Source organism: Aplidium turbinatum, chromosome 12, assembly GCF_918807975.1.
Source record: "Aplidium turbinatum chromosome 12, kaAplTurb1.1, whole genome shotgun sequence".
Taxonomy (NCBI): domain Eukaryota; kingdom Metazoa; phylum Chordata; class Ascidiacea; order Aplousobranchia; family Polyclinidae; genus Aplidium; species Aplidium turbinatum.
Genome location: NC_137483.1, coordinates 12,287,296 through 12,298,148, shown reverse-complemented (window position 1 = coordinate 12,298,148; position 10,853 = coordinate 12,287,296). Strand labels below are relative to the sequence as shown.

General features: G+C 35.6%; 1 protein-coding gene across 1 annotated transcript; it reads right to left on the bottom strand.

Moving 5' to 3' along the window:
- Positions 1–427: 427 nt before the first annotated feature.
- Positions 428–10,452, bottom strand: LOC145781423 (uncharacterized). Its single transcript, XM_082593208.1, has 11 exons — positions 10,317–10,452; positions 9,848–9,871; positions 8,754–8,832; positions 7,995–8,112; positions 7,443–7,506; positions 7,168–7,277; positions 6,854–6,931; positions 6,197–6,263; positions 5,161–5,258; positions 4,273–4,348; positions 428–506 (listed from the first exon to the last, which is right to left on the bottom strand). The coding sequence occupies exons 1-10, from the start codon at positions 10,375–10,377 to the stop codon at positions 4,277–4,279; spliced, it is 771 nt and encodes a 256-aa protein (XP_082449334.1). The 5' UTR covers positions 10,378–10,452; the 3' UTR covers positions 428–506; positions 4,273–4,276.
- Positions 10,453–10,853: the final 401 nt, after the last annotated feature.

Sequence of the window (10,853 nt, the reverse complement as noted above, 5' to 3'; positions counted from 1 at the left end):
ATTTTACCGACTATTAATCACATTCAATTTTGGTTTCATTTTCAGAGCTTGCAATATCTTAAAAAGCTATTTTTCTGTTTCATCTCGAGAGTTGTGAAAATTTTCTGAACAAGGCAATGACAATAATTGCTTTTTTCTCACATACAAACTTATTTTAACTCTGAAATTCAATGCGAGAAAAATATAAACTCTAAACATCTGTTTGGGCCAAGATGGGCTACATCAATCTCGCGCGATTACCGACCATATAAGCTAGAGTATATGCGATAGCGAATATGCGATGCTTGCTTTCTCAATGTTATTTGTGGGCAAAATAGCCTATCTCAACAATAAAAGCACTTCTTTAAAACTCATAGCCAGCCTGACCGTAGTTAATACGAATTGCAAGACTGTATCAGTTCCATCCACTTTGATTGACACAAACAACTTGTGTGTTTATATTTTATTAGTTAGATGAAAGAGGTGTCTTCTCTTACTAATTCCACATTTTTCTTTTCTGTATTCACCTGAAAAATATAAACAAATGAAAAATATAAGACCAGACGTGGCAGGGCCCGATTAACCATGAGGCACACGAGGCACAGGCCTCAGGCCCCCTGGATTTGGGGGCCCCCAATTTTTTTTTACCTTAGTACCGTAGGCGTCAATACTTTTATAGGTTTCAAGCAGTGCCGTGTCAAGGGGGCCCAGACCTCGGGCCCACCATCTCAGGGGCTACAAATAATACATTTTTGCGTTTCAGTAAAGTGTTTTTGAGTTGCTAAAGTTCACTGCAGGTACTTGTCCATTAAAAAGATGATTTAGGCCCTTATTATACTAAAACATCTCAAATTTGGGCCCTATTATACAAATTTGGGCCCCTAACTACACTGACACATCTCTAAAAACAAAGTTAAAATGCGATAACATCAGTAACATGATCTGCAGAAATGTATTTAACATATAACAGGTTTGATGCAATTGAATATATGAATTCAAAAAGGGCCCAATTGCCACAAAGTGTTTTTGGCACAACTGTTTTAATTATTTTGGTCATTTACTTTTGTCGTGAAACTTCGATAATGATTATATGCTTAAACATACTGGTAAGAAGCATCATACCTAAAAAGTTCACTCAGTGAGGATTCTGTGGAGAAACTATAAAGAAATTGAAGTGCAATTGCTTTAGTTGGGCCCATTTTAAAATCAATGGAAAAATTGATAGGGTATTTTTTATGTGTGTACCGGTATGTTTGAAATATTTGGCTGTTTTTTTAAAGTATTATTTAGAAGACATTGAAAGAAATCGGAAAGCACAAAAAGTAAAAAAAACAAACTGGAGGGCCCTTTTTGAATTCATATAATCAATTTCTTTTCATTGAAAGAAATCGGAAAGCACAAAAAGTAAAAAAAAAATGGGGTTGGGCCCTTTGTGAATTCACATATTCAATTTATTTTCACCAATAAAAGTGTTTTGTTTTAAAAAATTGTTAGGTGTAAGCAAAATAGCATTTCAGATAGTTTAATTATCATTTCATTTTAACATTTACAATACCGTAATTATAAATATCCTTGACTAGTGATGTTGCGAGCAGGAAAAACCTGTCCTGTACTTTTAGCAGAAACGTTCTTCTGTATTTAATTTTTCTGAATATATGCACATGAAATTGCTCTTATCTTCAAATACCTTATAAGCCTGGCATATCACATGTTGTACGGTACAAAACAAAAATCATTCTTAACACAAGGAAGCTGTTTATTCTTGCCACTAACCTAGGCTACCATACCCTAAAAACTTTAATTAGACTTGAATGCCTACATAAATTTATGAAAGCTTTGCCTTGAAATGAAATAATGTTGAATAAAAATAATTGAACACCTGATCCTCAAAACGCTTTACACTGCTTTTGTTTACAATTACTGTAGGCTACAATGTTTTTACCTTGGTTGACAGAACAAGTAATGTTGCCAGATAAAAAATAAAAATGGGGAAAAACAATTGTTACCAGATGACCAAATCTGAATGGAAATTAATAATTTCTACAGTTTTGGTTTTGTCCTCAGATTTTATCTGCGCGGAACCGGCGGCAAAGTTCAAACAGTCAAAATTTTGTATGATGGTATTACCGCGTCGTGACCGATAGCCTATGTTTGATATGTTCCATTGCCAGTATTTTTTTTATTAGAAATTGTTAACACTTTTGGCTTTCATTCCGAGCAAAGGTGTAGCTAAGAAATGATAAACCTGTGTTTGCGGTTACTTACACTTGTGTTGTTTTCTAAACTGGTGGGAAAGTCTATTGAAATGAACCACATTTCCATGTCGGTGCAGTGAAAATATACACAATATTATAGGTCTGCTTGACGGTAGAGAGCCCAAAATTATTCTGGCCCCGGGGCCCACAAAGGGTTTAACACAGCACTGGTTTCAAGGATCCATTAATAAACTCTGCTAGTTCAAATTCAAATGTAGCCTATATTTTGCTAGTGTTTCCAGTATGAAATTGAAATGAGCTCAATTTCCAATCTGTTAGAGAGATTCTTCATCCAATAATTTTTGTAACAAGTACAAGAGTGTTCATACTGTTAGAAAGTTGTAGTTAAATTGGCTAAATTAATATTTATGAAGTTATAGTTTTGCTTGAACTATTTGTTAGCCCATATTTCATTATTCGCAGAGACTACATGGTATTGCATTGAAAGCGATTGCCAACAGGGGCCCCTAAACTTAGCTGTGCCTCGGGCCCCCATGAGCCTTAATCAGGCCCTGAGACGTGGTGTTCGATGAGACTCCAACGTGTTAAGTTGATTCATTTTTAAGAGTTGTTTTATGATGACGCCAATTTTGTGCTAATTTTTCAAGTCATCACCTACTGTATTGAAGATCAAGTAGTAGTCTATGTCATTTATCATGGGGTACGACGAAATATGGTCGCTGTGAAAGCCCTTTTTGAAAAGCTTTCTAAAATATTTGAATCGCCCTTTAGGCTGAAGCGTTTATTACAAAAAGAGTTCGATAAGTTTTGAATTCACTCAAGACACAACATCATAATAAGTTATTCACTGAAACTCATGGCAGGCTCAGTTACACTAATTACAGTAACACATACTGTACAATATGATAGCCACCTTTGAAAAGAACCTTATCCACTTAGCCGTAGCTGCATCATCACTTTTCGTTTCAACAATTTTAAAAGATACACTTTTGAATCACTGCACACAAGACACATATTGTGTGAAAGAACATGAAATACAAGACAGTGTTCTCTCTCGTTTTCTTTAAAAAATAATTTCTCTAAATCTAAAAGAGTTACTGCCGGTGCTGGCATAGCCTAGAATTGAATTGTGCTAGAGACTGGAAAAATGGCTCAAGGATTTATTTCAGCCAGCACACGATGACGTGTCAACAATATTAAAACTATTCTTTTAAAGCTTTTTTGGAATTGTACGGTCATCTTCATACAAGAAGCTGATGTGTGAATCACGGTCAAGGAAAAGGTGCTCACATCTAACATTACTCTTTAGCGCTGCAAAACTTATGATTTTTGATGCAATATTTCGTTCGGCCTGATCGTTAAACGCCTGACTTTACGAACGAAGAATCAGCAGGAGGCGCTGATTCGACTCTCAAGGTGTGCGCTTGAGCATGGAATTTCAAGGATCTGCTCTCCATTCAGTGGATGGCATAATTCACAGACAACAACACTTCAATAATCGGAAACTTCACTCGCCAGGATTGCGCGCACAAGAAGCTTTCCCAGTCCGAGGATAAAAATTGAATCAATCAATATTGAGATTATTATTTTTTTATAGCAGAACCTTTTGCCTTATCAAAGCTGTTCGAATAAAACAAAAATTTGAAAAGAGTTTTAAACATCTTCGTTGACCACATGTTGGCTAAATGACCCATAAGATCAAACATTTGAGTTTACAGCTCATTCTGCGTCATGAGTTTCGTAAAATCTGTTTTCGTTTCAAGTTCCTGACAAAAATAAATCAATTTTAATTAGAAGTGAGAATATGCAAATTTTTTTTAAACTTAATTGGAAACTTTAAAGCTAATTAAAGTTTTTTTTTTAACTTAAACGATAATAAAACTGAAGGACTTTGAGTAGAAATAAGGGATTTTAAGATTTCAATTTTTTGTTTAAACTATCCTAATTTACAGACCTTACACGCTGTCAGTATTAAAATTAATTTAGCCATTTATACTGAAAATCTTTTTGTATGTGATTTACAGTGAACTATACTGATCATACTCAGCTTAACAAAGTAAAAATATTCATTTCTCACCTGCTTAACAGCTCACATTGTATGCATAGTCGCAATAACCTCCAGCTTGGTTAAAAAGTAATCCAGCAGGGCATTTCTAAAATAATAAACAACGTTTTGTCAATTTTTGGAAACTCTGTTTTGCTACAACAACAACAAAAATTTTTTTCTCGCGCAACAGTTTTTTTCACATTAAAAATTCAAGCAGCTCACGTGACGTAGCCTACCACACAAATTTCAAACCAGAAACGAATTAGTTATGATCGCCGAACTGACTGAGCCACTGTGGATTCAAATCAGAAAATAATAACTTGCATGTCAAAGTAATATCCACACAACGCTAAAACGATGTCAGCAAAATAAATTTATTTTAAAGACAAGTTTAATTTTACACAAAAATCTTAAAACTGAAGAAGTATAGCATCACTGGGTGGCTATAGATGAGTTATTTAAAATTTTGAAAAAGTAGACGGATCCTTACTAATTAGATGTTTTAAATTGATGTGCATTTCTTACCCATTGGAAACAACTAAGCTACTATAGTAGGCTACAGGTCATCTCGTATAATATTCAGTAACGATGTGTAGAATTTCATCGGTCCCAATAACTCCTTTGGTTAAGCGCCTGACTTTACGAACAAAGAAACTATAAGGTGAAGAGGCACTGGTTCGGCTCTCGGGGTGTGCGCTTGAGCAACGCATTTCAAGGACAGCTCTCTATTTAGCGGCACGTAAATCACAGACAACACTTTAACGACTAGCAGCGGAGAATTTACTCAATCTTGGTGACTGATCGGCCTTCGTCAGTGGTTCCAAGCCTCAACAAGTATGCGAAACTGACGGATTGTGTTCTGAAAGTAGTTTCCTGAACTGGGTGATAAAGATTCCCACAATCAAATCAATCATTTACCGATGGGCAGACCAATTGAATGTTGGCGTCACAGTTGTAGAACGTAGAGCAATCCGATGCGTCAGCAATTGGAGTCGTTGCTCCATTGCAGTTGTATCCTGTGCATAATGACATAATGGTTAAGCGGTGACTCAGCAGAAGCGTGTGCTGTGCAGCTGTACATGCAATAGTAAATCTAAAAAAATTTTGGAAGGGGCACTAGAATTTCATCGAAGTAGCTTAAACGTTTTAAGAGAAAATGTACAATGCAAAAGTTGAGTTTCAAAAAAGCGAATAGTTTGGTATAGCTTGAAGGATTGCTGAGCGAATTTAGGTTACTTTGTTTTGATTACTTTTGGGTAGTCTATTTTGTGACCTAATGGTGTTGTTTTTGCTTGAGACGTGGGCTAGCTAGGCTACACTTACACTGTGTACACCAAAGCCATCGTACTTCAAAGTCATCAAATTAAAACTAAGATATAGGTTTTGCCAACGTTGGATTAAACAAATCTTGACTGAAATAAAATTAGAGTTAGGCTTCACATGTAAATCTACTTGTAGGCCACTAGTAAAGAGCTGTCTCCTTCTATATGACCTGATTATAGCAACGCAGACCAGCTACGTAGCTAAAGAGAAAATTTTAGGGGCAATGCAATTATTGGGGGGGGGGGCAAACGTCATAATCGTATTAACACGTTATAATAGTATTAAAACTTATTTTTGAAGAGCAAGATAAAATGTTGGGCATGATTGCCCCCCAAGCCCTTCTCGTGACTACATCCCTGACACAGACTCAATGGTGGACTGAGGTTAGGCAGACCAGGTTTGGTAGTTTTTGACATTGAAATTGGTAACTAAAGTGAAGGTGGCAGAATATCAAAAGAAGCTAGCAGCAATGTTTCATTTCTCAGTCTTCAGGATACAATAAACATCAATTGCTTTTGCTTTGGAAACTGCAAAGCTAATGTCCGCTGACATTGCAAAGCTAATATCTGCTCTGCTATTCCTCTAAAAGAAAACAATTTTTTGTTATCTATAGAAAGCAAACAAGACTTACGTTCGTAGTCTGCGCAAGCAGGGCCTGGGACTTTTTCATCGTATGGAACAGCTCGTGTGACCATGGTCTTCATAATTTATATAAAAATACGGTAGTTATTCTTGTTGTTTGCTTGATACGGAAAAACGTGTTAACGTTTTATTAACTGTGGTCTGTAGCCTGTGATGCTTGTTAAAAATTTTTTATTCAATAACATATTATTCAACAACGATGACTACGTATTAATATCACTTACCATGAAAAAGTGCTCAATGCCAAGCGAAAAAAGCCAAGTAGAGTGAATTGCATCAAATGTAGCTACTATAGTCTCTCTAAAAACCTTTAAAGGTTGTTTCACCCTCAGCTGGGATCATTCAACGATTTCATTCCAGTAGTATTATTCAAATAAAATTTCTATTTGAATGAAAACCTTCTGATGAATCCATTTTAGGGTGAAACAACTTATAAAAGTTCTTATCAAATAGTTACTACACTTGATGCAATATCATATTCATATACTTTTTTACCACAGTAGCTGATTGATTTGCATTTCCAGAGAACATTCAAATTGATGCAGATGGTTCACTTTAAAATTGTTTGGCTCAAAATTTATTTTTAAACTTTCACACGTTGGCAAACAGTATATTCAAAGTTATGAAAACTGTGTAGTGTGCTTACTCCGCATGGTGGTGCAACGTTGTATGTCCAATCACAATAGCCTTCGTCATTGTTCCAAATAAGGCCTGGTGGGCAAGGCTAAAAAACAAGATTTTTTGCATGATTGTATCATATATCCATGTTAGTTTACCATCGTAAATGTTCAAAATGTTTTTGTTGCTTCATTTTTGCACCAACAAATGTAGCTCATCTTTATTATCTGGCATTTACGTCAAGTCAGCGCAAACCAAGCGAAAATGGTGGAGATTGTTGGACAAGTAAAGTTGAAACTAAGTTACCATCGCGATAATAATTTAACATGCTAAATTGCTTACAACTACTTTGGGGGAAGTCCCTGGAAGAACGTCAGCATTGCAGATGTAGAATGAGTCGCAAGCCTCGGGATTTGAATAGTAGCCATCTTCCTTATCGTCACACATGAAAGCTGCAGAAAGCCAAAAATCGTCAAACTTTCAATATCTAAGCGTCTACCAAATATTCAGTTTTAAACAAAGCATTGCAGAAATATTTCATGTTTCTTTTTATTCTACGGGAAAGCATTGAAGAATAAAATTAGTCTAGAAGAAGTTTCTAAGGGCAACAAACAAACCGTTTGGGTCACTGGTGGGTGGATTTCCTGTGGGTCCGGTACCTGGGGTGGTGGATTGCTTGGTCTAAAAAGAAATGCAATGCTTTATAAGAACGTGATAAACTTCATTAATATGTTTTTACACTGAAACTAATAAACATAAAAAGTACAAGACTTTGAAGGTTATGAGCGATGTTATGCAACAAGTATAGAATTAGTCTTCAAAATTATTTCTAATAAAATGAATAAATAAATCCAACATTAATTTTTGTTTGTGCCTTGCACCAAAGCTTATACACATCCTGATACACATCGCTGTTAAATAATAACACAATCAAAAAATTAACCTTTGGATAGTGTAATTTTTTTATTGAATGAAAAGCAGTAGCCTATAGGCTAGGTCTACCAAGTTTAGCCTACATCATCGTTTTCCTGGTTTTATAAATACCATTGATTACATTAACGTTTTTTCAATGTAGAAATAAACTTATTATTCTACAGTGCAGTAGCCTACACATCAAACTTATATCAGTCATTAATTTTCAGTGGACCTACAAAATAAAGATGACTCACCCCGCATGGTGGATATGTGTCCCATAGGTTGACACACATTTGTAGAGTGTCATCAAACACTTCCTCCTCAGCATTACACGTGTACAGATAGGCTAGCGACGAGACAGATGGAACGCATCTGAATGTAAAAAGTTACAATCTGTTATATGAACACATACAACTTAATAAATAAAGGCAACACTAAATCATGCCGCGATGCTTGAAACCTGCTCAAGTAAGCTGAAAATTTGAAAATGCGTTCTTGATTTGAGGTCCTATTTTTTTTGCATTTGAATGAGCTTTATTTCTTTTTCTTCTCTCATGTTGTCGCTATACATCAGGGCACCCATCCATGGCCGTGTTAACCGCCCTCGTACCCCTTCGGCCGGGGGGCTCACGGATGATTAGGGGCCCACTCATTTTTGTCTAATGTGTTTAAAAAATAAAAAATACTACAGAAGCTCGATAATTTATAGCTAATTAAATCATGCAAGGCAGTTTTTGCTGCTTTCCAAAACCCTAACTGGGAGCCTATCTCTAACCAGGGGCCCACTCATATTTATTTCGTGTAGCGTTTTTCTACTTGCAATTTTTAAGTTTGCAAAAAAAGACTTTCAAAACCAAGTAGGTTATATAAGTTAACATGAAAATACAATGGGTGAAGAATAAGAGTTTGTTAGCATAAATGTGTGATGATGATAATGTTTGTTTTGCTTTGTTTAGAGACAGTTTTAAAAGCCTGTTTTTTTCAAACCTAAGAAACTAATAAAATAAACCAACCTGTAGAATTCGTTGCAGTTGTTAGGGTTTGGGTAGAACTTATCCAAAGTGGGGTCAGCGACAGCGCTACAATCGAACTCTGAAAAAGGGCGATGTCATTATGTTGGTGAAAGCACGGTCTTAAAATTGTCTTACGTCACTTAAGTTCAGAAACAATAATTTTAATTTATTTTTCTTTTGAGAAACATCAACGTAATAACTTGCTTTGGCAGGCTTGATAAGTTCAGTCACTAAAGGCATCAATGATAGGCCTATACATCAAGACATTTCCTAACTCATCTGAACTAAGCAGTTTGAAAATTAAATTAAATTTAATAATATAGTTGTTAAGCGACTGGTTTTACGAACAAAAAAACTGCAAAACCAAGCAGCGCTAGTTCGACTCTCGGAGTGTACGCTTAAGCAACGCATAAATGACTGCAAAAAGAACACTTCAACAACCGAAAATTTTACTCTGTTAAGCTGGGTGATTCGGCCTGCGTCAGTGGTTCAAAGCCTCTACAACATATCTAGTTCTGAGGCGCAGTGATAACCATTTTGTGCAGTGATAAATCAAAATTGGGCAGTGATAAAATAAGTAACAAATCAGTGATAAAATAAGTGTTCTCCAAATCATAAACAATACATGCAAAACAAAAAAGCAGATTTCTTTTATGTTGTCAGCTTTTTTTTCAAACAACCCATCAGTGGAAAATAATTTTCGCTGATTCGTTCAAGGGATTAGGTGACCCAGTCAGGTTTTCACATAGATAAGGCCCTACTGACCTAATGGAACATTCAGCTCTACTACAACTTAATTGGAAATATGTCATTCAATATGGGCTATTCATGGGCTACCCACGCAAATATGAGTCTTTCACAAAGTCTGCAAAAAATTGCATTTCACAAGATTTCGAGCTGTATTTGCTTTGTCGCACATCAACGTAAGAACCTTGGGTGGAGTTGATCAACTGAGGTCACAGACCTGATTTGGCTTGTTTGTGAGCTTAAACCAAGTAGACTATGAAAAACGGTCATTAAAATAGATTATCCTACTGCGATCATATGGCTTACCTGCCTTTATTAAGATAGCAATTAAAACATGAAAGAAATACCTGTTTGTGGGACAGTGGGGTAGCCTGTAAAACAATATAAGTTTTAGAATCATCATAACTTATGCATCATAATGTTTTTTTCGTGTCACAAAATTGTATTTAGTAGGCGATTGTAGTTTTAAAGTCATGCCGTTTGTCTTTTCGTATCAGATAAGGTTGTGATTTTGTGGCCTATGTTACGGTCTGCTTTCTTATAGTTAAATATAGGGAAAATATACAACTACATTTCTTTGTAGCATTTTTGAAACTTATTTACTTGGCATTGGCAATAACCATGAGACTTGATTCGCCAATTTTTATTGCTTTATGCATTTTTTAAATATAAAAATGTAGGCCAATTTTAAAATATTTAAGTGGCTAACTGAACTGAAATACAAAAAGATTTTAAAAAATTGTTAACAAAAATAATGTTATTTTATTAGAAATTTTAAATGAAACTTTATGGGGACAATCGTCTTGTAAAACTTACCGTCAATGTTGACAGCACTGGCGAAAGAAACTCCTAAAATCAAGACTATTAACGACAACATGGTTATGCTGTTTTCACTTTAGAACTAGTATAAAAATGTGGTTCGCAACATTTAGAGCAAGCTTATATCTACTAATTTCTTGTACCCGATGCTTGGGTAAACATGACCACATGGATTTCGGCTATTTGCATAAGATATGTTGCTGTACCTGGACATTTTGCAGCAGGTGGTTGATTTCACATGAAATTCACAGCTATAGGCCATGTCATTTGCGATTCTCTGAACACACGACTTTTGAGTGACCCAGTTTCGAAGTAATTGAAACTACTCATCTGTTTTATTTCTCTGATAAAGATTTCTTGTTGGAAAAGTCTGACGAAGACAACTCGCCGCGATTGCTTTGTTGGATGAACTTTCCCCTTTTGTGAAAGATAAAAAGGAAGATCAAGCAACAATGGTTCAGTTCTCGGTAGCCACTTTAACAAGTCGAAATTCTGCCACTGAAAATGACTAGAATGAAACCGCCAACCAATCAT

Coding starts and splice junctions, on each gene's coding strand:
- LOC145781423 (XM_082593208.1), bottom strand. CDS start 10,377: ATGTTGTCGTTAATAGTCTTGATTTTAGGAGTTTCTTTCGCCAGTGCT. Junction 7,278..7,442: donor ACCCACCAGTGACCCAAACG/GTTTGTTTGTTG, acceptor GGCTTTCTGCAG/CTTTCATGTGTGACGATAAG. Junction 4,349..5,160: donor TTCAATTGGTCTGCCCATCG/GTAAATGATTGA, acceptor TTATTATTTTAG/AAATGCCCTGCTGGATTACT.